Source organism: Scyliorhinus torazame, chromosome 17 (assembly GCF_047496885.1).
Source record: "Scyliorhinus torazame isolate Kashiwa2021f chromosome 17, sScyTor2.1, whole genome shotgun sequence".
NCBI classification, from domain to species: Eukaryota; Metazoa; Chordata; class Chondrichthyes; order Carcharhiniformes; family Scyliorhinidae; genus Scyliorhinus; species Scyliorhinus torazame.
This window is the reverse complement of record NC_092723.1, coordinates 39,878,930-39,906,178: the sequence shown is the minus strand read 5'-3', so window position 1 is coordinate 39,906,178 and position 27,249 is coordinate 39,878,930. Positions and strand designations below refer to the sequence as shown.

General features: G+C 45.8%; 1 protein-coding gene across 13 annotated transcripts in view; it reads right to left on the bottom strand.

The window, feature by feature from the left end:
* Nucleotides 1-27,249, bottom strand: part of LOC140393831 (chemokine-like protein TAFA-5) — a 650,941-nt gene that overhangs the window by 369,599 nt on the left and 254,093 nt on the right. For all 13 annotated transcript variants that reach the window (XR_011935744.1, XR_011935741.1, XR_011935740.1 and 10 more), the window contains exon 3: nt 7,787-7,914. Coding sequence is in view for 6 of the 13 variants with exons in the window: in XM_072480331.1 (XP_072336432.1) it covers nt 7,787-7,914 (128 nt within the window). In the remaining 7 variants the exon portion in view is untranslated. The remainder of the gene's footprint in view (nt 1-7,786; nt 7,915-27,249) is intronic.

Sequence of the window (27,249 nt, the reverse complement as noted above, 5' to 3'; positions counted from 1 at the left end):
GGGCAGAGATTGCGAGGGGAGAGAGATTGGGAGGGGGAGAGATTGCGAGGGGGAGAGATTGTGAGGGGGAGAGATTGCTAGGGGGAGAGAGTGGGAGGGGGAGAGATTGTGAGGGGGTGGGTTGGCGAGGGGAGAGATTGTGAGGGGCAGAGATTTTGAGGGGGAGAGATTGTGAGGGGAAGAGATTGTGAGGGGAAGAGATTGTGAGGGGGAAAGATCGGTTGTTGGGTAGGGTGAAATTGCGGGGCAGGGGAAGAAATTGCAGAGGTAGAGATTGCGTGAAGGGTGAGATGGCAGACGGTTTACTTGAGAGGCAGGGGGAGCACTCCTCCTTCTCGTAGTTCACGAGTAGTGCTGGAAAGCCAACTATCTCCACTCCCTTTAAATGTTGGGTCTGGGTCCTGAAAATCCCCAGCTCAAAGCCAATAAAGGCAAACAGATACCAAAATCAGAGCCCTATTCATATTTTATAATGACAGATCCGCTTCTCCATAGCAGGCAACTCGGATGCCGCCAAACCCGGCACAGTTAAAATGGAATTAGCCAAGTGGGTTGGGATTGGGTTTCACATTTTTGCCAAAACAACAATCACCACCACTCCCCCTCCAAAGACTCGCCCACCTATCATGAGGGTGTTAAAATTCCATTCACTGCCTTCTAATGTTAAAGATGGTTGAAGAACAACCTTTATTAATAAATTATATCAGCATCAATTCACGTTGCAGAATATAATGTTATATCCCCACTAACCTTTCATCATCTCTTGCTTTACAATCTCCACATCAACTGATCACACTATTTACTGAAATTAGGACTGGGCCCATCTTTACACCTTTAAAGCTTTCTGGGTGGCAGAGGCTTTGAAAGTAATTTGTAACCTCAAAAGCTTTTCGGGTGAGATCGAAGATTTGTGGTGACACTATCAGAAGATGACAGGTGCTTTTTTTCCCCTCTCCACCCACACATTACAGGATTTCATTCTCATTTCTTCAGCTATTCAGGTGCTATTGTTCCTATGACTACCTGGTTGTCAATTCAGCAGGCTTGCTTAATGCGGGAAATGGTAGATAAAAAAAAAAATCTCTCAAAAGAAAATAAATACAGGTGGATAGACAAAAGAATTAAAAGGTTTTGCCAGCATAAAGTTGAAGAGTGCCTCTGGTACAGAAGAGCATGGCTCCCTGATGTATTCTACGTAATATCCTGGGATGTTGTGCCGAATACATCAGGGAGCTTCCAACTGGCACTTCAGTAATCAGACAATACAATGGCATTTCTCGATATGCTGCAGAAGACATGTGAAGAAAAATAAACAGCATAATAAGTATGTACGCACACAAGTCCTGACATTTGTGTTCATTCAAGCACTTACAACAATTTTCTTCTCGTCAGCTCCCCATACCTAGCTTGCAGATTGCTGCTCTATCTCCTACAGCATCCATTCCTTTTTGATTGCTACCTGTCCATTGCCCGATCCGTTAGCTTTATATAAGGATGATTAATTGCCATGTACTTAGGCGTAAAGGACCCCGGTTTGAATTTGATTTATTGTCACGTGTACCGAGGTACTGCGTAGGCTCCAGACAGATCCTTTTCTATCGTTAGTCCTTTAATTTTCATCCTAATTTTCTAATACGCCTCTTCAACAGGTTGGTGCATGGTGTTAAGGCCAACAGCAGTGGTCCTAGTCTTTATCTGTGAGCGGTGATTGAATCCACAGAATCCTTACAGTGCAGAAGGAGGCCATTCAGCCCATCGAGTCTGCACCGATCCTCTGAAAGAACGCCCTACCTAGGTCCACTCCCCTGCCATTTCCCTGTAACCCCACCTAAACGTTGATGCATAATTCATCCACTGAAACAACTGCAACTCAAACCAAACACGTCCCGATCCACGTGCTTCCAGACTGAGCTGCTCGATTGTGATAAAACATCGAGCACCATAGATAATCCTCTACACCTTAGGGAGGCAATACAGGAATACACTGTGGTGTCTGCCACTCCCAGTCAGGTCAGACTGGTAAGAATCAGCACAGCCAGAAATTAAAAATTAATTATTCTTGGTATGCATGGCTCAGTTGACCGGCCAGCAGGACAATGGAGTTGAGACAGAAGATGTTAAGGAGGCGGCATGGTGGCACAGTGGTGAGCACTACTGGTTCACAGCACCAGGGACTTGGGTTCCATTTCATGCTCTGGGTCACTGTCTGTGTGGAGTTTGCCCTCTCTCCCTGTGTCTGCGTGGGTTTCCTCTGCGGCTCCTGTTTCCTCCCATGATCCAAAGATGTGCAGGTTAGGTGAATTGCCCATGTTAAATTGCCCCTTAGTGTCCAAAGGTTAGATGGGGTTACAGGGATAGGTTGAGGCAGTGGGTCAAGGTAGGGTGCCCTTTCAGCAGGTCGTTGTAGTCACAATGGGCCGAATGGCCTCCTTCTGCACTGTAGGGATTCCATGATTCTTCTATTCTTTGTTTCTAAGATACGTTATGACCAGATTGAATGGTGGAATAGATTTGAGGGGCCCCTATATTCTAGTCTTGCTCCTATTTCTTATGTTTTTACTTCTACCCTGTACTTTGCAGAGTGATGGTCAGAAAGGACCTGTTGGATGGTGCTCAAAGTTAGCAAACGAAGGTGTTTTCAGTGGTCCTTGTGGAGAAGTCAATTTCACAGGGAGTGTGGGCCAGAGAGGATTACAGCATGATTATAATTGCCTTAACTCTCTGACCTTCACTTCTAGCGTCTTCCTCTTCAGTACATGGGAATATGGAATCACCCATTTCATTCCTACGAAGCATCCATACATGCTTTGTGCTTTTACATTGGTTCTCAAGAGTAAAGCAATTTTTGCCATTCCCTCAAGGAAGTAACTTATTTCTCGCCTTGATCCTCTGTACCCACAGAGAATCTCTTGCATTTTGATTAGTTAAAAATATGCTAGGTGGGATGTGTAGTAGAAGGATCTGGCACATATAGGTTAATGGGGACTGAGTACAGTAGCGCCCACACAGTGAAGTAAGAGACGCGTGACTCAGACCCAGGAGTCAATGTCCTGTTGAGCAGAGATGGATTAAGACCTATGCATGATGATAGCTCCTGACCTACACTCTTTATTGTACATATGTAAATAGTTCTACTTGTTAATAAAGTTTCTTACAGTTAACCTACTGAAGACTATGAAGACAACTTTAAGAGACAAAGTCTTAACTAACACCCTCCCAACCGCATATACAGTAGTGACCTATTCCAAACCATTGTATGGGATCATATCAATTATATAGCACTGTGTATTAATAGAAATGTGAAGCGCAGAAGAAAGCCCCTTCAGCCCATCATATTGTTCCAGTTGAAAACATCTATCTTGTCTAATCTCACTTTGTAGCTCCTGATACGTAGTCTTGTAGTTTACGGCACTTCAAATACATATCCAAGTGCTATTCCAAAGCAATAAGGGTTTCTGCCTCTACCACCCTTTCAGCCAGTGAGCTGCAGACCTCTACCACCCTCCGAATTAAAAAAATTCTCAACTCGCCTTTAAATCTTCTGCTAATTAATTCACACTCATTCCCTGTGGTATATTGGCTGCGCTGCTAAGGAAACAGTTCCTTCCTATCTGCTCTATACAGGCCCCTCATTATTTCATAAATCTCAATTAAACCTCCCCTGAGCCTCCTCTGCCAAAATGTAAATAACTCCAGGCTGTCCATTTTTTTCCTCATATCTAAAAGGTCTCTATTCCTGGCAACATCCTTTTAAATCTGGCCACTCTCACGTGATCATATCCTTTTTGTAATGTGATAACCGGGATATCACACGGTTGCGGTCTAACTAGTATTTAATAGAGCTCTATCTTAACCTCCCTGCTCGGCTAATAAATGGAAGTATCCCATTTGCCTTCTTAACCGCCATAGCTACCTGTCCTGCTACATTTAGGGATTTGTGGACATGCACACAATGTACCTCTGTTCTCTACACCCTATCACTGTCCTATCATTTGGCGTGTATCGCCTTGCTTTGTTTGCACCCCTCAAATACAAAACTGCACAATTTCCCAGATTGAATTCCATTTGCCACTTCACTGCACATCTGACCAGTCCATTGCTATCTGCTTGTGGTCGGCAGCTTTCTGTCTCTCTATCAACCGCATGGCCAATTTTTGTATCATCTGCAAGTTTCTTAATCATGTCCCCTCCATTTAAGTTTAATCATTGACGTATACCACAAAATGCAAGGGCGCCAGGTCTGAACCCTGTGCAACCCCACTGCAAACAGCCTAAAAGTCTCCTACAGGCTTTCAAATGTCGGGCCGGTAATCCTGTCCTTGTTAATTTAAATGAAAAAAAGAGAGAAATAAAAAGAGGTTGGCAGCCGGGGAAAGAAACAGCAGCTTATTTATCTGCGGTCAATGCTGATCTCATCATGCTAATCTTCAGTCTGTTTCTGTACAGTAGTTGCCCAGAGGTTAGAAGTGGTATTAATTCTTCTAACGTCTTCTGGGCAACTATTTGTGTAACACAGATGGAATCCACCAAACTTTGCAATTTAAATCACACCTCCGGATGGATGGTAGCAGAGTGTAGTAGGGCAATTGCCCAGAGGAAGTTCGCCCTTCTGGATAATTGTCATACAAACCAGTACCTTTGAACCTAAGAGGAAAATTCCCCAGCATATCTTGAGGGCACCCTCCAAAACTAACAGTTACGGTATTGATCGAAGGCCTTGTCGGAGGTTCCCTGAGCAGCATTCTACATCTGCAACATGGCACTGAATTGTAAAATCTTTACTGCAGGTCACTTCGTAGCCTTGATTTTCAGGACAAAATCAGGATAACCCAGGACAAATCCTGAGTGAGAGTACAGGGGTGGGGGCAGGGCACAGTTCAAGATTCATTACATGCATTGTTATATGTGTGGTATAAAAGCTCTATAGTATGTCAATCTTAGAAAATCTTGGAATATATGATTTATCATATATGTCATTTGTTCCACCCTTTCTCCCAACACTCCTGCACCTTCTAAACTTTATACCCAAATACCAACCCGAGCTGAATCTCCACCATTTGCTGTTTGCTGATCCTTATCATTTTGTCTTTAGATATCAGTGGAGCGAGTGTTGATTCACGGTGTTACTATTCAGTTTCTGAAGTATATTTTCTTTCTTGTCAAATATATTATGGACAAGTTTGCTATTTTTACTTCAATTATTTTACTTGCTGCCATAATAGCAGCATACATGTTAGAATACCTTTAATGTAATCAAATAAATTATGACAAATAGTGCTATCCTTGTGTGTAATGCAGTGTTACACCTTACCTTTGTTTGTGTGGGATGGGGGGTTGGTGGGGGGGGGGGGGGGGGGAGGTTTTAGGGGTGGGGGGGGGAGTGGTGGGGAAGACTGTTCACCTCCAAAATGTGTCACTGGTCCATTATTACTGTGCTCGCTAGCATTTGAAGGATTTCATTGATAAATTAGCATTTTCTCTGTTGGTACTGGATATTTTTTCTAACAAGTGAGCACTCTTCAGCCAGATGATTAAACATTTTGATGTTTATTATGGTTAAAAGACTCATTCTCTGCTTGAAACATGTTAAAGGATCATTATCACAGGTACAATGAGATTCACTGCTACTTTATCATAACCCATTCACAGTTTCCATTCTTATAAATTGAATAATTGAAAGCTCTGTCTTCTCAAAATTATATTAGTGGCTTGTTAATTTGGAGAAAAAACACTTCGCTCCCCTTTTTATAGCAAGAGGAATGGTGCACCCATATCAACAGTGAAGACTAGTAAATAACCTATGGATGTTGCCAATATATGCTTGCCTCTTTGCTCCAGATCATTTCAAGTTAATATGACCCAATGCTACATTTGCTTGCATAGTTGTTGTTGACCAAAGTACCTTTCTATAATAGCAATACTAAGGTGTGAATCTTGGCTCTGTGGTAGTATCTCACTTAAGTCAATAGGTTGTGGGTTCAATTTCCACTTCGGGAGCTGAGCAAATAATGTAGGCTGACATTTTAGTGCAGTGCTTTTCTTTGTCTGAGGGAGTACTTCACTGTTGGTGTCTTTAAGATGCCCCCTCATCTTAAAGATGCCCCCTCAAGTGAATGAAAAATGCCCCAAGAGAAAGATCTCATGGCATAATCTGAAGGAAAGCAGCAGAGTGCTGCTTGGTGTCCTACCCAATCTTTATTCCTCAAGCAATCTTGCTGAAATAAATGATTTTGTAATTGTCCCATTGCTGTTTAAGGACCTTCGCTGTGTGCAAATGGATGTTCGCACTTCCACATTGCAATGATGTTTACGCCTCAAAAGCACTTCAAAGGCTGTAAAACGACTTGGGATCTCCTTATAGGCTGCGTAAATGCAGGTTTGTTCTTGCCTACTTTAGTGTTGCACACTGTTTCATGTACCTAGTCATCTGTATTGATCTCCCATTAGAGGCTATTGTTTCCTTCTCTTCTTCACTCAGAAGAACGCATTATTCAAATATAATGTAATGTTGTAATTCATTTCATGGATCTCTTTTCATGAAGGTCAACAAGATAATGTTAATAAAATGAGGAATAATATTTATTAATCCACTTATAAGCAAAGTATATACTAACTTTACTTGCAGGTTAATTACATCTTCATAGGGTATCATAAATTAAATTGTATCTAACACAATGAATGTTTGAATATAAAGTGCAATAAAGATAAGTTGAAGTGAAAAATATATTAACATAGCCTATACACATGGTTTATGGATTCCATCTATTCCCTTCTGCACTGAATACTTTACTTTTAATCCATACTTCTCACTCGTACTTTCACAATCAACTGCAAAATAGTAAGATAAGTTAAAAATAGCATTACAATTAATAGCCTTCTGTAAAAAATCACCTCTTTCTACTCTCATGCTGTTACATCTGGTATCGTCTAAGTATCTATCCTGCCCTACCATTGATCCCATCCCACCCCTTGCAGTCATATCTGATAAGTTCCAACCATATATCCTTGCCGTCACTAACAATGCCTATTTCCACCTCTATCACATTGCCTGACAATATTGCCTCAGCCCATCTGTTGCTGAAAGCCTCGGCCACACCTTTATTGCATCTGCACTTGGCTAGTCCAACATACCCCTGGCTGGCCTCCAAGGTGCTTCAAATTTCAAAACCCTGTTGTCCATGTCTTAACCCATGCCACGTCCCATTTATCTGTCACTGCTGGTGTTCAACTGGTCTGTATTGACTCAAGGTCATGTAACGCCTTAGATTTTAAAATTCTTACCCTAGTTTTCAAATCCCGTCATAGCCACATCCTTCCCTATCTTTGAACCCTCCTCCAGTGCAACAACTCTCGGAGATATCTGTGTCCCTCCAATACTGGCCTCTTCAACATTCCAAATTTTAATTTTCCTACCATTGCTTGCCATGCCATCAGCTATCAAAGCTCCAAGCACTGTAATTCCCCCCCGTCAACCCTCTTCACCGCTCTAGTTTCTTCCTCCTGCGAGATGCTCCTTAAAACCTTTTGGTCAAGTTGTTGGTCATCTGTTCAAATCTCTCCTTACTCGGTTCGGTGTCAAATTTTGTTTGATTATCCATGAAGGACCTTGCAACCTTTTAGTCTGTTGAAGGCACTATGTAAATGCAAGTTTGGCCTACAGATTTTGAAGTGACATGAAAATTAGACTGACGTTTGTCTTTGTAAAATGTAAAAGTCTATTTTTGGAGAGAAAAAAAGCGGTTTGAATAAGATCACATTTTTGATACAGGCGCTCAGAATGGCCTACCGTTATTGTCTTTATTCGACCACCTGGTTGCGTGCAGGTCCAGCCTGACTTGTTCATTAATAAACCACAGATTTCTCCTTCTGAACAGGGGATCATTTCACACCACTGCTTGCTCTTTACAACTCGCACTGAAAATAAAAGAGGGAATTGTTAGACGTCTTGAAAAATTATTTATAGAAACACGCTTCCAATAAATGCAAGATGGAGACTGTATGGAGCAGTAGGTTCACCAAATCAGGAGATTATGAAGGGTTACCATCCTGCCCATCTAAAACACCCATGCAGAAGCGTGCAGAACATGCCGTTCCAGCAAGCCTGACACACTGGCACAGTGCTGTTACAACCCTCAAAATGCTCCTTAGGATGCAAGCCTTCGTCTGTTTGTTCCGTGTCTGTCTCCCAAATGAAATGAATTTGGCCACTGTTAATCTGACCTGAGTAGCTGTGGGCACACAGCTAAAAACTGCACACAATTTGTCACTGAATCGACAGTCTCATCAGCTAGCTAAAAGATGGCAGCTGTACAAAATGGACAAAGCTGTAGTAATGCAGTACGGAATGTTCGACTGAGATTGGCATTAAGGCAGATCATCAGGCCAAATGGAGAAAGGATTGCTCTGCGCTTAGCTGGGTTACAGATGAACTAAGAGTACTTGATGCTGAGAATGGATGGCAAAAATAAGATGTATGTGTCATTCAGCAGCAATGATGCACCTCAATCTCAAGAAATCCATAAAATGTAAAGTTCCTTTTGTAAAATAAAAAAAAGTACAAGATCGACAGACCCTGATAAAATCCAAATGAATTCCTTGCAACATTGTTCCTTCCTGTCATGTCAAGTTGACTGTCAGAACTGTTGTCAAATTTGGGCTGTCAAAATCTCCAGCAACTCAGTGCAAGATTCCAAATAGAAACAGAGGTGCACAGAACATAAGAGCAGGAGTAGGCCATTCGGCCCTTCGCGCCTGCTCTGCTATTTAATATGATCATGGAAACAAATCAATTTTTTCTGTCAAGAATGTGAAAGTTAGACTATAGGCTGAGTCATGTGATACCCCAACCCCCACCCCTGACTATAAGTTAGTGGTGAGCCCACTGAAGGGGGTCCTGCCCCACAGCCTTTTTGGATCAGGAATCCTGCCTCAGAGAGATGTCGGCCAATCAGAGGTTTCATAGAATCATAGAATCCCAACAATGCAGGAGAATCCATTCGGCTCATCGGGTCTGCACTGATCCTTGGAAAGAACACCCTACCTAGCACCCCCCCACCCCTATCCCCATTACCCCACTTAAAGTTTTGGTCACTAAGGGACAATTTAGCATGGCCACACCACCTAACCTACACATCCTTGGAATGTGGGAGGAAGCCAGAGTATCCGGAGGAAACCCACAGGGAGAAGTGCAAACTCCACACAGACAGTAACCCGAAGCTGGAATTGAAGCCAGGTCCTGTTGCTGTGAGGCAGCAGTGCCAACTAACCACTGTGCCACCCCTTTTCTTTAGTCCGTTTTCTGCACTGAGGAACTCAACCCGTTGGAACTCCTCAGTGCAGAAGGAGATCGGGATTCCCGAACTCGCGACACCCAGATGCGATCCCCGAACTCGCAGAATGCCCCAACTCACCTATAAAGGGGTCCCCAGGCCCCTCCACGCCAACGTAGGGCACCCTGGGTGTGATCCGCAGCATGGGAAAAAGACCTCCTTGACCTCCTGCCAGCCTGGCAGTGCCCCTTCCAACTGGTAGTTCCACCTGGGCACCTTGGCAATGCCGGGCTGGTTTCAAGTTGGCACTTCCATGGTGCCATTTAGGCAGTGCCAACGTGCCCTGATGGTACCATCAGCGCCAGGGTGCCACACTGTCCAGAGGGCAAGCACCTGGGGGCCCCCGATCCCCTGGGAGATCCTCCACTTGCCGTTCTGCCTGATCCCCGCTTGTGGATGGAGGTGTGCAGTGTTGGATCAGGTTTTGGGTCAGCATTTTGGGAGCATGCCAGGTGCCAAGCTGAGAAGCCCTGGCTGGGATGTTTGGGGGGGGGGGAAGAGGGAGAGAGAGAGAGGGTGTAGGAGAGGGTCAGGTGTTTGTGATGTCATGGGGGAGGGCAACCTTGGTGGGGGAGGGGGGGGTAAAGCATGGTGGAGGGGATTACCAGTCCTCTGATAGGCTCTGGGGCCCATTAAGGAGGGACCCGCCTGCCCACCACCAGCCCGTGCAGGGAAACCTGTCAAGCTGAGAAACATGGCCTGGGCATCTCCTATTGTTCATTAAGGGCTTCAGTTGACTCACTGGCAGGCCCACTATCTGAATTCTTTCCCACCACTGGTGTAATTCTAGCGGGTGCGGTGATGAGTGGGAAAGCAGAGTGTAGGTTGCCTGCTGGATTTTACAAGCCAACCACAATCAAACTATAGATGGGAGTGTGTTGAAATCAGCCCTGTGATGCAGAACCAGTGCTTTATGTGGCAGGGTGATTCATATCCTGTATGAATTTATAGCGGAACTAGCTTTGTGTATGTTTTTATGTTTATGGTATGAATAAAACATTGGAGCAAGTCTTAAAATGTGCTAAGTAACTTAAGATGATCAGTCAGTGTCAATTTGCCTTAATCACTACAATTTTCATTGCTCTTGTTATTCAAACTATTGAGGTGCTAGTCAAGAAAACTTGTTACAGGGGTGTAATTGGCCCAGAAACATATGGGGCGGGATTCTCCCCTACCCGATCGTGCGGCGGACCACCGTGGGGGCACCCCCCCGGGGCCAGATCCCCCCCCCGAGGACTCTGCAGGCCGCCCGTAGAGTCAGGTCCCGCCAGTACGGACCTGGTTTGATTTATGCCGGCGGGATCGGGCGAAAACGGGCGGCCGCTCGGCCCATCGTGGGCTGGAGAATCGCTGGGGGGGCCACTGCCAGCAGCCGCCGACCGGCGCGCCGTGATTCCACCCCCCGCCAAAACCCCAGCGCCGGAGAATTCGGCAGCCAGCGTCGGGGCGGGATTCACGCCACCCCCATGCGATTCTCCGGCCCGGCAGGGGGTTGGAGAATCCCGCCCATGATCTAGGAGCAGGGGTAGGCCACTCAGCCCTTCAAGCCCGCTCTGTCATTCAATGAGATGATAACTGATATGACAGTAACATCCTCCCGCCTATCCCCGGTAACCCGTCACCCTCTTGTTTATCAAGAACTAATCGACCACTGCCTTGAAAAGATTCAAAACTCTGCTTCCACTGCCTCCTGAGGAAAAGAGTTCCAGAGACCCATTAACCTCTTGAGGGGAAAAAAAATCTCATCTGTCTTAAATGGCGACCCCTGAAACCTGTGGAATTCACTACCCCAGAGTGCGGTGGACGGTGGCACATTGATTACATTTAAGGTAGGGATGGGCAGATTTTTAATTATTAATGGTTGAAGTGTTATGGAGATTGGGCAGGACAGTGGAGTTGAGGCCGAGATTAGATTAGTTATGATCGTATTGAATGGCGGAGCAGGCTCGAAAGGCTGAATTGCCTTCTCCTGGTCCTGTTCTTATTTTTAAATAATGACCCCTAGTTCTTGATTCTTTCACAAGAGAAATCATCTTCTCCACATCCACCCTGCCAATACCCCTCAGGACATTATATGTTTCAATCAAGTCACCTCTTACTCTTCTAAACTCCAGCAGATACAAGGCTGGCCTGTCCAACCTTTTCATAGAATTTACAGTGTAGAAGGTGGCCATTCGGCCCATCGAATCCGCACCGTCCCTCGGAAGCAGCACCCCCCTCAAGCCCACCCCTCCACCCTGACCCTGTAATCCCAACTAACCTTTTTTTTGGATACTAAGGGCAATTTATCATGGCCAATCCACCTAACCTGCACATCTTTGGACTGTGGGAGGAAACCAGAGCACCCGGAGGAAACCCACACAGACACGGGGAGAACATGCAGACTCCGCACAGACAGTGACCCAAGCCGGGAATCGAACCAGGGACCCTGGAGCTGTGAAGCAACTGTGCTAACCACTGTGCTGCCGTGCTGCCCACATTTTCATGTAAGATAACTTGCCCATTCTTGGTATGAGCTTAGTAAACCTTCCCTGAAATGTTTCTAATGCATTTACATCCTTCCTTAAAGAAGGAGACCATTATTGCACATAATGTTCCATATGTAGTATCACCAATGTCCTGTACAACTGATGCATAACCTCCCTACTTTTGTATTCATTCCCCCTCACAATAAATGCTTACATTTTATTAGCTTTCCTAATTACTTGCCATACCTGCATACTAACCTTTTGAGATTCATGAACTAGGACACCCAGATCCCTCTGAACGTCAGAGCTCTGCAATCTCTCAACATTTTAATAATATACATTTTTTCAAATTCTTCCTGCCAAAATGGATAATTTCACATCTGCTCAAATTACACTCAATTTGTCAGATATTTGCTAACACACTTAACCTAACCATGACCCCCTGTAGCCTCCTTTGTCCTTTTCACAACTTACTTTCCTACCTAACTTTATATCAACAAATTTAGCAACCAAACCTTTGATTCCTTGATCCAGGTTATGTATATGAATTACACAAAGTTGAGGTCGCAGCACTGGTCCCTGTGGCACAACGCTAGCTACTTCCCATCAACCAGAAAAAGATCAATTTGTGCCAACTCTCTGTTTCCTGTTAGGTAGCTAATCTCCAATCCATGTCAAATGTTACCCCCCAGACCATGAGCTTTTATGTTTCACAATAATCTTTGATGTGGCACCTCATCAAATGCCTTCTGGAAATCTGAGTGCAGTACATCCATATAGTCCCCTTGTCGTGGTAGTGTCCCTTTAAGAAAGGTGTGTATTATCAAATGGCTTCAGTGATATCATTGTGTGGGTGGAGCTGGGCTGTGGTTCTGGGTTTTACTTTCATTTTGAGCTGGAAGCTATCTGTGGCTCTGAGTTTTACTTTCGGTTTACACTTTTGGAAGCTGGATTCAGAAAAAGAAGGCTTCTTCGCTCTCTCTCTCTCTCCGTATGTTAAAATGTGTCCTTGATAATTTAAAAGTGATACCTGTTTTCTGTAAAGAATTCAAACCTACTGTTTTGTTAAAAGGATTTTCCTGATTTTATTGGATGTTGTTATCAAGTTGAAACAGCAGAAAGGGAAGTTATTAAGGGTTATATATATATGGAGAACTGTAGCTGTGTGGGGAATTTATGTTTGTAGTTGCTAAAAAATGCTTACTGTGTGTGTTTATAAAATGTTAACTGAATTCGTAGAATAAACTTTGTTTTGTTTAAAAGTGCTTCAGGCCTCTTGTTGAATAACACCTGAAAAGTAGAACCTTTTGCTCCTCATAACCAAAATCTCTAAAGAGTTGTGGGTTAGGTGAACTCCATGATATGCTTTGTAGTTTTCTAAACCCTGGCCCATAACAAATTGGGGGCTCGTCCGGGATAAAAGTTTATCTTTCATGATTGGGTTGGCTTAGTGAACCTAAAGACAGTGAGGGGTGAGCATATTTGTGTTTGCTTTTGAGGTGTGGTATTCCAGTTTAAGTAGGGAGTGTGTTGTGGACAATGTCTCTTTCAGAGGCTCAGAATTTTTGGGAGGTGGGAAAGGCCACACGCACTACCTTACAAATAGAGACTAAAAAAAGGCTTTTGGATTTGGCAAGAACATTGCAGTTAACATTCCCTGATGGCATACGAAAGGAAACGGTAATTGCAGCGGTAGCTGAGCATTTAAAATTGCCTGAGACGCAGTCAGAATCATTGGAAATGGCAAGAGTTCAATAACAGATCAAGCAATTGGACATGAAAAAGAATTAAAGCAACTTGAATACGAAATGAGGGGAAAAGAAAAAGAGAGAGAAGAAAGATAAAAAGAGAGAGAGGAAAGGGAAAGAGAAAGAATAGCCCTAGCAGAACAAAAAGAAAGAAAAAGGGAGATACAGATTAGGGAAAAAGAGAGGGACTTTAAACATCAGAAAATGGCCATGAAACATGACAGCAAGTTAAAATTGGCGGATGTAAAGAGCAAAGTACAGTCTGAGGATAGTGATGAGAATAGTGAGCATGAGCGCATAGTTGAAGGATTGGTGGGGATCTATTTAAATATATCCAAGTATTGCCAAGGTTTGATGAGAAGGAGGTAGAAGCCTTTTTCATTTCATTTGAGAAGGTAGCTAAACAAACAAAATGGCCACAAACAAAATGACAATCAGTAACAAATTACTGATTCAAACAAAGTTGGTAAGTAGAGCTAGTGGAGTCTTCGCATCACTATCAGAGGAGGTATCTGGGACGTATGAGGAGGTGAAGAAATCCATCTTAGCTGCATATGAACTAGTGCCTGAAGCCTACAGACACAGGTTTAGAAATTTAAGGAAAGAACCTGGTCAAACATACATGAAGTTTGAAAAGATCAGAGTAATTTTGATAGGTGGATAAGGGCTTTGAAAATAGACAAAACGTATGAAGCTCTTAGAGAAATAATCATTTCGGAGGAGTTTAAAAATTCAATTCCAGATGTAGTGAGAACTCATGTGGAAGAACAGAGGGTTAAAAATGTGAGATGAGCAGCAGAAATGGCAGATGATTATGAATTAATTCATAAATCAAAGTTTAGTTTCTGCCTTTGAGGGACAGAAACTGGGGAAAAGAGAAATACTCAAGTGGTAAAGGTAAAGGTGATCTGATGGGAGATAGTAAGGAGAGTGTACCTCAGATAAAAAAAAGAAATCCAGCAGGGTGGAAGAGAAATGAAAAGTTTCAGATGTTTTTACTGTAATAAACTAGGCCATGTAAAGTCACAGTGTTGGTGGTTGAAGAAAAGCACTGGGAAGGCTGATGTGGTAAAACAGGATAAGCCAGTGGGGTTTGTTAAAGTGGCAAAGGAAAGACCAAGGGAAGCGAAGGGGGTGCAAACGACTGTAGAGCCTGTTCAAGAAGTAATTGTTAAGAAGGTGCCAGATCTCTTTAAAGAATTTACTTGTGTGGGTAAAGTTTACTCATGTGTATCAGGAGGAGCAGGTAAAGAAGTCACAATTTTAAGAGATACAGGGGCTAGTCAATCTTTAATGGTAAGAGATGAGGAGTTATGTAGTTTGGGAAGATGTTGCCAGAAAAGGTGGTAATATGTGGAATTCAGGGTGAGAAGAGTAGTGTTCAATTATATAAGGGAAGGTTGGAAAGTCCAGTGAAGAGTGGTGAAGTGGTAGTAGGACTAACAGAGAAATTATCTTGTCCAGGAATACAGTTTATCTTGGGTAATGGGAGAGCTGGATCGCAGGTGGGAGTGATGCCTACTGTGGTTGATAAGCCAGTGGAAAATCAAACAACTAAAGTGTTGAAGGACGAATATCCTGGGATTTTTCCGGATTGTGCAGTAATAAGGTCGCAAACTCTCATTTTAAGACAAGAGATGAAATCAAAGAGTGAAGATAAAGTTGAAGTTCAATTATCAGAAACAATTTTTGATCAGATGGCTGGAAATGAAAAAGAACAGGTGGAGGATGAGGCGGATATTTTTAATTCTGGAAAATAGGCAGAGTTACAACAGAAAGATATAGAAATAAAACGGATGTATCAGAAAGCATACACGGAAGAGGAATCTGAGTGTATACCAGAATGTTATTACCTTAAAAATGATGTCTTGATGAGAAAATGGAGACCTTTACATATGCAGATGGATGAAAAGTGGGCAGAAGTAGCATGGCAGCACAGTAGCATAGTTGTTAGCACCATTGCTTCACAGCTCCAGGGTCCCAGGTTCGATTCTCCACTGGGTCACTGTCTGTGAGGAGTCTGCACGTTCTCCCCGTGTGTGCGTGGGTTTCCTCCGGGTGCTCCAGTTTCCTCCCACAGTCCAAAGATGTGCACGTTAGGTGGATTGGCCATGCTAAAATTGCCCTTAGTGTCCAAAATTGCTCTTAGTGTTGGGTGGGGTTACTGGGTTATGGGGATGGGGTGGGAGTGTGGGCTTGGGTGGGGTGCTCTTTCCAAGAGCCAGTGCAGACTCGATGGGCTGAATGGCCTCCTTCTGCACTGTAAATTCTATGAAGTGGTATTGCCGGTCGTGTATAGAAAGGTGTTGCAAGTAGCACATGAGGTACCAGTCGGAGGTCATTTGGGAGTCAGGAAAATTCAAGCTAAAATACGAAAATATTTTTATTGGCCTGGACTACATAAAGATGGAGTTAAATTTTGTTGATCATGTCACACGTGTTAAGTGATAGGGAAACCTCAAGTGGTGATAAAACCAGCACCCTTAATACCTATTCCAACATTTGAGGAATCTTTTACAAGGGTCTTAATTGATTGTGTAGGACCGCTTCCTAAAACGAAAAATGGTAATCAATGGGCGGGATTCTCTGATCCTGAGGCTAAGTGTTGACGCCGTCGGAAACGCCGTTGTGTTTCTCAACGCTGTCAACACGGCCCCAGGATCAGCAATTCTGGCCCCTACACCGCTCCAGCTGTTGATCCGGCCATGGGGAGGGCGCCGGGGGATGTGTGCATGCACTGTGGGTACTGCGCGAACCCACGCATGCGCAGTCCCACCAGCCCGATTTCCGCACACGCACGGGACTCGGTGCCTCCCTTGTCCACGCCGGCCCCGACCCAACATGGTGCAGGAGTGCACGCGCCGGCGCAGAAGAAAGGAGGCCGGCCCACTGATCGGTGGGTCCCGATTGCTGGCCAGGTCACATCGGAGGCCCCCCCCCTGGAGTCGGACCCCCCCCTCCTGCCCCCCACAGCCTCCCTCCCGCCCCACAGGCCGCCCCTGGACCCTTCAACTCCGAGGTCCCGCCGGCTGAGAGCAGGTTAGAACGGCGCCGGCGGGACTCGGGTCTTTCTTTACGGTGCAAGTTTCTGTCAGGTCTGGCTTCTTTGCACAATGCACAGAGGCTGTGTACTTGTCTGTGCCCCAAGTTGACCAAAATTCCCATGATCCTTTGCAGGTGGCCATTTTAGATGGCTACAGTGGTGAGAACGCCAGATGGAAGGAAAACTCACTGTGTGTCATGTGAATATGCTTAAAAGTTACTTTGAAAGAGGAGAGCAACAGGAGGAGGTTTTAGTGATTCTAACTCAAACTGAAGAACCAAATCCAAATGACTCTGAATTTGACATTCCTTAAATTAAATTGGATAACAAGGATGTTCTTAAAAATTGGGATAAATTGTTGAATTATCTTCCAGAGGAAAAATGAACTGACATGAAAGAGGTATTAATATCACATGAGTAAGTTTGTGGAGATAACTTGGGAAGTACGAAAATGGGTATACATGATGGAGATGCTGTTCCAATTAAACAACAGCCAAATCGATTTAACCCTTTAAAATTGGCACAGGTTAACAAAGAAATAGAAGTATGCTTAAAAATGGCATAATTGAAGTGGGTTGCAACCAATGGAGCTCACCCATAGCGATGATACCAAAACCGGCCGGCACCCAACGATTGTGTGTGGACTATGGAAAGGCTAATGCAATTACAAGAATAGACTCTGATCTGATCCCACGCTTGGAGGATTGCATTGAGAAGGTGGGACAATCAGCTTTCACTTCCAAACTGGATTTACTTAAAAGGTTACTGGCAGGTACCTTTATCGAAAGGGCGAAGGAGATTTCAGCTTTTGTGACTCCAGATAGTATATACCAATTCAAAGTTATGCCATCTGGCATGAAAAATGCCCCAGTCACATTTCAACAGTTAACTAACAAAGTTTCAGGATTACTCAATTGTGCAGTATACATCGATGATTGACTGATTTCTATTCAGACATGGAAAGAACATTTGAATCATCTGATGGAATTATTCGATCAACTTCAGGAGGTGGGTTTGATGGTAAACCTAATCAAAAGTGAATTTGGAAAAATACAAGTTACGTTCCTTGGCCATACAATTGGACAGAGACGAATGGTTCCATGGGATGTGAAAACAATAAGTTACTGGGGAGTTTCCAGTACCCTCGACACAAAGGGAAATAATGCGATTTGTTGGCATGAGTGGATTTTACCAAAAATTTGTGCCAAATTTTAGCAGCATGGTTGTTCCACTGACGGACTTGCTGAAGAAGCGTCGCAAATTTCAGTGGACAGCAAAGTGTCAACAGGCATTTGATAACCTGAAGGCTGTGTTAAACAATGCTCCTGTGTTGGAGAATTACAAGAGGCTCTGTTATCAGATTGAACTTAAGTACCTGACCTTAAAGAAAAATGCCGAGGCGTAGAGAAATGGATGGATCGTGCAGAGACCTTCTTGTCCAAAGACCCTGTCAATCAAGAGGGATTCCAGTTGCAGGAAGCAGAACTAGAATGGACTTTGTTATTATAAATGTTTGCATGTTTTGTTTTGTTAAAATAAAACGTACATGTGACTCCATCAAAGAACTCCAATAAATTGGTTAAACATGATTTTCCTTTCACACAACCATGTTGACTCTACCTGATTGCCTTGAATTTTTCCAAATGCCCTGCCATAAATTTTTTAGTCGTGGTTTCTAACATTTTTCCAATGATAAATGTTAAGCTAATTGGTCTGTAGTTTCCTGCTTTCTGCCTCCCTCTCTTTTGAACAAAGGAGATACATTTGCCATTTCCAATCCTTTTCTGAATCCAGAGAATTTGGGGAAATTAAAGCAACACATCAACTGGTCACTTCTTTGAAGACCCTCAGATGAGGTCCATCAGGACCTAAGGATCTGTCAGCCCTCAGCTCCAACAATTGCTAAGTACTACTTCCCTGGCGATTGCAATTTTCCTGAGTTTCTCCCTCACTTCTAGTTCCTATTTAGTTATTTCTGGGAGGTTACTTATATCCCCTATTTTGAAGGCCGATGCAAAACATCTCTTCACTTCACCCGCTATCTCTTTGTTTTCCATTAATAATTCCCCAGACTAATTTTCTACAGGTCCAACATTCACTTTGTTAATTTTTTTTTGGCTCAGGGTCTATCGTGCGGAGATGCATGAACCCCGACCAATGAAGAGAAAGCGTGGGGCCCGGAGAGCAGGGTTTTGGTCAAAGTGAACCCGAGAACCTGTATAGAAACTTGTGCCTGTGTATAAGTTAACCTTGTTAGATGCCAATTAAAACTCTGTTCTTCCTTACTGACACTATCTGGTATTAGCTCGAGCCAACACATTGATGACGAGCCAATATATTGAGCAGTTCTGATGTATCTTCACAGAAAATGAAATAACAGAGGAGGATAGTGGGCAGCACAGTAGCACTGTGGATAGCACAATTGCTTCACAGCTCCAGGGTCCCAGGTTCGATTCCGGCTTGGGTCACTGTCTGTGTGGAGTCTGGACATCCTCCCTGTGTGTGTGTGGGTTTCCTCCGGGTGCTCCGGTTTCCTCCCACAGTCCAAAGATGTGCAGGTTAGGTGGATTGGCCATGCTAAATTGCCCGTAGTGTCCAAAATTGCCCTTAGTGTTGGGTGGGGTTACTGGGTTATGGGGATAGGGTAGAGGTGTTGACGTTGGGTAGGGTGCTCTTTCCAAGAGCCGGCGCAGACCCGATGGGCCGAATGGCCTCCTTCTGCACTGTAAATTCTATGAAAATAATCATAAAGTTTTCCTATTAACAGTTTGTGGGCTAACATCCTCCTACAACGTTATAAGAAATTTGATGTCCCCTGAGGCTCCTGACACAAAGCCAGTTGGTGAAGCTGATTGGTTGTGTCAAATCAAGTTAAACTGGTTGGAATTTTTAAAAATCTCGGATAGCATCCTTCAGGAAGTCTTATGCAGATACAAGGACGTGTTACAGAGCAAATTGGATTGAATAAAAAGAGTAAAGGCCAAGACTTTACGTCAACCCAGACTCAACAACAACATTTTTCAGAGTGAGACCGGTCCCTTACACCTTGCACCAAACAGTGGAAGTCGAACATAAATGCCTGGAAGAACTGGGAATTATCAAACCCTTGCAGTTTTCAGAATGGGCAAGCAACCAGGCAGACCAGGTGCATACATACTCAATTTGATGAATTGAAGACCTTTACGCGAAGCTTGCAGGGAGCATCACATACACCGAACACGACCTCAGCCATGTTTACTTGCATCTAGAACTGGATGAAGATTCCCAAACGTTTGTGATGATTAACATGCATAAAGGCATCTTTCAATACACCAGGTTACCTTTTTGCATCTCCCTCGGCCTGTGTGATATTGCAGAATCCCCACCAGGGAATCCCGAATGTTGTGGTCTACCTGGATGATGTCCTAGTAACAGGAACATCACATGAGGAGCAGCTGACAAGCTCAGAAGAGGCACTGAGAAGATTCAGAGATGCGGAATCTGATTGAAATGTGGAAAGTGCACCTTCCAAGCTAGTGAGGTCACTTTCCTAAGGCTCAAAGTGGACCCAGAAGGCTTGTATTCACTTGAAGGCAAAGTGAGAGCTATAAAGGAAGTCCCTGCACCTAAGAATGTGGCAGAATTAAAGTTATTTTTGGAATGATACACAATTATGGTTGTTTTGTTCCCAGCCTTGCAATGACATTGGCACCACTGCACTTTCTCTTAAGAAAACAACAACTTTGGCATTGGAAGGAAGCACAAGAGCAAGCTTCAAACATGTTAAGCAGGCCTTACAGTCATCGAGTCATTGACCCGAGAAAACCCATCATTCTGACCTGCGGCGCATCGCTGTATGGGATAGGGGCAGATCCTGCAGTTCATCGCCATGTGGGATAGGGGCAGTTCCTGCGATGCATCGTCTTATGGGATAGGGGCAGGTCCTGCAGTGCATCGCCTTATGGGATAGGGGCAGGTCCTGCGGTGCATTGCCGTATAGGATAGGGGCAGGTGCTACGGTGCACTGCCGTATGGGATAGGGGCAGGTCCTGCGGGGTATCGCTGTATGAGATAGGAGCAGTTCCTGCGATGTATCGCTGTATGGGATAGGGGCAGGTGCTACGGTGCATTGCTGTATGGGGTAGGGGCAGTTCCTGCGTGTATCGCTGTATGGCATAGGGGCAGTTCCTGCGGTGTATCGCTGTATGGGATAGGGGCAGTTCCTGCGATGTATCGCTGTATGGGATAGGGGCAGTTCCTGCGATGCATTGCCGTATGAGATAGGGGCAGTTCCTTCCTGCGGTGTATCGCTGTATGGGATAGGGGCAGTTCCTGGGATGTATCGCTGTATGGGATAGGGGCAGGTGCTGCGGTGCATTGTCATATGGGATAGGGGCAATTCCTGTGGTGTATTGCTGTATGGGATAGGGGCAGGTGCTGCGGTGCATTGCCATATGGGACAGGGCAGTTCCTGCGGTGCATTGCCATATGGGATACGAGCAGTTCCTGCGGTGTATTGCTGTATGGGATAGGGGGAGTTGCTGCGGTGCATTGCCATATGGGATAGGGGCAGATCCTGCGGTGCATTGCCATATGGGATAGGGGCAGGTGCTGCGGTGCATTGACGTATGAAATAGGGGCAATTCCTGCGGTGTATTGCTGTATGGGATAGGGGCAGGTGCTGCGGTGCATTGACATATGGGATAGGGGCAATTCCTGTGGTGTATTGCTGTATGGGATAGGGGCAGGTGCTGCGGTGCATTGCCATATGGGATACGAGCAGTTCCTGAGGTGTATTGCTGTATGGGATAGGGGCAGTTGCTGCGGTGCATTGACATATGGGATAGGGGCAGGTGCTGTGGTGCATTGCCGTATGAAATAGGGGCAATTCCTGTGGTGTATTGCTGTATGGGATAGGGGCAGTTGCTGCGGTGCATTGCCATATGGGATGGGGCAGTTCCTGCGGTGTATCGCTGTATGGGATAGGGGGAGTTGCTGCGGTGCATTGCCACATGGGATAGGGGCAGATCCTGCGGTGTATCGCTGTATGGGATAGGGGCAGGTGCTGCGGTGCATTGCCATATGGGATAGGGGGAGTTGCTGCGGTGCATTGCCACATGGGATAGGGGCAGATCCTGCGGTGCATTGCCATGTGGGATAGGGGCAGTTCCTGCGGTGTATCGCTGTATGGGATAGGGGCAGGTGCTGCGGTGCATTGCCATATGGGATAGGGGGAGTTGCTGCGGTGCATTGCCACATGGGATAGGGGCAGATCCTGCGGTGCATTGCCATATGGGATAGGGGCAGTTGCTGCGGTGCATTGACATATGGGATTGGGGCAGTTCCTGCGGTGCATTGCCATGTGGGATAGGGGCAGTTCCTGAGGTGTATCGCTGTATGGGATAGGGGGAGTTGCTGCGGTGCATTGCCACATGGGATAGGGGCAGATCCTGCGGTGTATCGCTGATTGGGATAGGGGCAGGTGCTGCGGTGCATTGCCATATGGGATAGGGGCAGTTGCTGCGGTGCATTGCCTTATGGGATTGGGGCAGTTCCTGCGGTGCATTGCCATGTGGGATAGGGGCAGTTCCTGAGGTGTATCGCTGTATGGGATAGGGGCAGGTCCTGCGGTGCATTGCCTCATGGGATAGGGGCAGGTCCTGCGGTGCATTGCCTCATGGGATAGGGGCAGGTCCTGCGGTGTATCGCTGTATGGGATAGGGGCAGTTCCTGCGGTGCATTGCCATGTGGGATAGGGGCAGTTCCTGAGGTGTATCGCTGTATGGGATAGGGGCAGGTCCTGCGGTGCATTGCCACATGGGATAGGGGCAGTTCCTGCGGTGTATCGCTGTATGGGATAGGGGCAGGTCCTGCGGTGTATCGCTGTATGGGATAGGGGCAGTTGCTGCAGTGCATTGCCATATGGGATTGGGGCAGTTCCTGCGGTGCATTGCCATGTGGGATAGGGGCAGTTCCTGAGGTGTATCGCTGTATGGGATAGGGGCAGTTCCTGAGGTGTATCGCTGTATGGGATAGGGGCAGGTCCTGCGGTGTATCGCTGTATGGGATAGGGGCAGTTCCTGCGGTGCATTGCCATGTGGGATAGGGGCAGTTCCTGCGGTGTATCGCTGTATGGGATAGGGGGAGTTGCTGCGGTGCATTGCCTCATGGGATAGGGGCAGGTCCTGCGGTGTATCGCTGTATGGGATAGGGGCAGTTCCTGCGGTGCATTGCCATGTGGGATAGGGGCAGTTCCTGCGGTGTATCGCTGTATGGGATGGGGGAGTTGCTGCGGTGCATTGCCACATGGGATAGGGGCAGGTGCTGCGGTGTATCGCTGTATGGGATAGGGGCAGGTCCTGCGGTGTATTGCCACATGGGATAGGGGCAGGTCCTGCGGTGTATCGCTGTATGAGATGGGGCAGTTCCTGCGGTGTATCGCTGTATGGGATAGGGGCAGTTCCTGGGATGTATCGCTGTATGGGATAGGGGCAGTTCCTGCGGTGCATTGCCAAATGGGATAGGGGCAGTTCCTGCGGAGCATTGCCATATGGGATACGGGCAGTTCCTGCGGAGCATTGCCATATGGGATGGGGGCAGGTACCCCATACAATGGAGGGCGTCTCAGAGAGGCCACGTGCCTTTGTCTCTAGAATGCTTTCTGATGCTGAGCACAAATTGAGAGGGAAGGCCTTCTGCAATCTACGGCATCAAAAGATTTCACCAGTATGTTGACAAGCGACATTTCACAATAATAATGGACCACAAGCCCTGCTGGCGCTCCTTCACGAAGATAAGATGATACCACCAATTGCCGCTGACAGAGTACGATAGTGGGATTGTTGCTACCATCTTTGCATCTTTCATCTTAGGCCAGGTGCACAGATTTCAAATACTGACGCGGTGAGTCAGCTCCCACTTCCAAAGAACCTTATACCCCACCGCTATGTCAAGACATCGTCTTGGCATTGCACTCCTTGTCTGGCTATATAAAGAATTGAAAGCGATGTGAGCCAGACCTGTCCAAAGTGAAACACATAGGGCGGGATTCTCCCTTCCTCTGCTGGGGCAGAATTCATGGAAACTGGACCGATTCAGCAACTGTGGAGGGGCTAGCACCGGCGCCACGTGGAACACAATTGATTCCAATGATTAACACTCAGGAGGCTGACAAGCTGCAGCTGCATATACACATTGCAATCCCCACACGCACTCATCCCAGCCAACAAGATGGCACTGTTTGCGCTGAAGCGTGCCCGTACAACTGATGGGTCGGCTGGGGCCAGAGGGCACCTTGGCGGGTGGCCTGGTGGGACACCTATACGACCCGTGGCCCTTACTCCCAGTGGGCTGTCAGCGGCATGCGTAGCTGCATGGCTGCCTTGTCAGCTGCAGCAATGGTGTTCTGTGCCTGCCCATCCTGACCGCACAATCCACCCCCTGGTCACTCCCTGTAACTCCCCCGGCCAACAGCATACTGCCAGCAAACTATAGCGATGTTGGATGCTTTCCGTACCCCTCTCTCTCCCTCAGCAGCCATGATGCCAGTTTCACAAAGTGAACCGCGTCATTTGGAACTCAGCCCTTTGGGGGGCGGAGCATGGAGAATACCGGGTCAGGCACACTAATGACATTCAAATGGTGTTTAATGTACATTCTTTCCGGACCGCATTGATGCCGCTGTCAAGGTGATGGAGAATTGCAATTTGGCGTCAAATCGGCACCCGGCATGATTTTGGCGTTGGAACCTATTCTCCACCCAATCGAGTTTCGCGATTTCGGTGTCAGCCAACGGAGAATCCCACCCATGATCTTAACCGGGTGGCGCCGCAATAAACCTGGCCAATTGTGACTTTACCTTACTCATAAGGACAAACTCATTTTGGGGATTTTGTTTGATAGGACCACCCCCAGGCTGTGGGTTGCTGTTGTAAGAATTTCATATTGTCCATCCTGCCTAGACAAAAATGAAAATGTTCACTCGTAACTATATCTGGTGGCCTGGCATAGGCAAAGACATTGAACATGTAGCGTGCCAATGTGACCCTTGCCAGACACAGCAGACACTGCCCCCAACAGCCAACCTTGGGATGCCCAAGGACGATGGCACATGTGGACTTCACTGGTCCCTTCTTGGGCAAGTTGTTCCTCGCTTTGTCCGACACCCATTCAAAATGGTGGTAGGTTCAAGAGATGGAAATGACGACCTCAGCAGCCTCAGTAGAAGCCTTGGAGGGGTGCTTGCCACGCATGGCCTCCCTGAAGTAATAGTGTCCGACAATGACATTCCCTTCACTGGTGAAAACTTTCAGCAATTTGTCAGAACAAATGGCATTCACCATATGAGAACATTCCCCCTAACACCCTGCCCCAAACGGGTTAGTAGAGAGAGCTATACAAACTTTCAAGGCAGTTATGAAGAAGCAGTCTAGCAGACCACTCCGTCTTAGGTTAGCTAACTTTCTTCTGTCTTATAACACAACTCCCCCTTGCCACTATGGGTGTCAAACAAGCAGAATTGCTGATGGGCCATCGCCGAAGGACCCGGTTGGACTTGGTTTCACCAAATGTGGCGGGGACGGTGGAGGCATGGAAGGCTTCCCAGAGGAAAGACTTTGAGAAAAGGGGACAGATCAATCAAGTGGGCGACGTGGTCCTTGTCAGGAAATTTTCCTCCGGCTCACTACGGTTAGCAGGCCGAATTGTGTCCAAGTCAGGCCCAGTCTCGTACATGGGCAACCGATCCAAAAAGAAGAGAGGCCATTAGGCCAGATAGGCAGCAGAGCCAGACAGCCGGTCAGGAGCACACATCGAGGATCGAGGCTCAAGACCCACCAACCTGAGCGAGAGCTGAAAGGTGAGCAGAGCAGAGGTTGGGAATTGTAAAGCAGGCCAGACAAGCATCGGCATCACGTCTCAGGGAATCGGGGAGCTGCGGCCCCCGGGATCAGGTCGAATCGACCAGAGCCAGAGGCCAGTCAGGTAGCAGGGCTGAGAGTGAAAAGGGCTGGGCAGCAACTCGACTGGACGGCGAGGGCGAGAGACAGCAGAGGTCAGGCCAGATAGGCAGCAGCAACAGCCAGGAGCACACGTGGCTGTCGAGGGTCGAAGCTCGAGGCCTGGCTACCCGAGTGAGACGTGAGCAGAGCAGCAACAGCATACAAGGCCAGGTGAATGTCGTGTCTCAGGGGCTCGGGGAGCAGTGGCCAGTGGGAGTGAGTAAACTCTAACAGAGCCAGTGGCCAGCCAGGCAGCAGAGCTGAGAGTGAGAGGGCTGAGCAGAACCAACATCTTCTTTGTGTTACATTTACTGCCTTTTTTGATGACAGTCATTTCTCTCTCTGATCGATTTAGTTCTGCAGATTTTTAGACTTAGCCGTCTTTTCAATTACTTCTTCATAGTCATTCAATTGCCTGGTTCAGAATTTCATTGCAAAAAGCAGCAAAATTAAATTTCATGTAACCACAAAAGTAATGTGTTATAAATAAATGACTTTGTATTTTTCAGCACTGTGGGCCAGATTTTCAAAGTGGCCAATGCCTGGATAATTTCCTCATTTTCTAATTTTAGTGACATCAGACTTGCAAAACAAAACTCCTTCAGGTGAATATGACCATGTCCGTGGATCTTGATACATAAAGAAACTGGTTGAATTGATCCGTTTTTTCCTTTAAAAAAAGTAGGAACTCTCACTGAAAATCAAGCAGATCTGGCTTGGGAACTGATTTTCAAATCATTTGCAATTCCGCACGACTAGTTGCAGAATGTATTACACCTTGAAATATGTCCCCAGTGTCCATGTGGCCTGCATTAATCCACAATGCAAAATGGAACTTACTGCAAGACTGCAGACAAATGTAGGATTCTGATAATTGGATCATAATTCTTATTAATGCTGCTCCTTGCTATTAAACACAGAAATAGACAAAGTTTTTTTTTTAACAGGTACAACACAAATAACTTTCCAACCAATACATTTCAGTCCTTTGTGTGCCTGTGATGGTATGTTTAGGCTGGCAAACTCCATTGTATGAGCTGCAGTGTCCTTGCTTGTGAGTGAAGAATAGTTTTTGTTGTTTTAAGTGTAGGTTCTGATTGAAATGGGTTGCGTACAGTACACAATACAGGAGAAGGTTTACTGAATATCCTAACCTTGAATTGAAAACTCTTTTATTTTTAATTGTACTGCGATGGACAATTTTCTGACTCTATTTGTTTGAAGCAAACACAATAGCAAAATTAAATGCAATACATGTTTGTGTGTGTGTTACAGTCAAGCTAAAACACTGAGACAGAAAATTTCATTCACGCAGCACCTCTAACAGCACTACACAGGGCCAGACAGTGTCATTGGCCCTTCCCTGCGTGTCTCATGTGGCTTTGTTTGTTGATAAATGTTGCACGGGCAGGAAGTGGCCTGTGGCACATAGTTTGCATAACACCACTAGAAGCAATGCTATGTGAATGAATTTTTCACCTTGATATTCCTTGTTAACCGTGGGTGCAGGTTTAGAAATCAGTTAATTTCCTGATGAACTGTGGAATGGCATGGAATATACAGGAACAGGACATTCAGCCCAACCCATCTGTTTCATTATTTATACTTCACACGTGTTCCAAGGATCAAAGTTCCAAGTTTAGGATGGATTATAATCTGCATCTTTTCACTTGAAAATTGTTA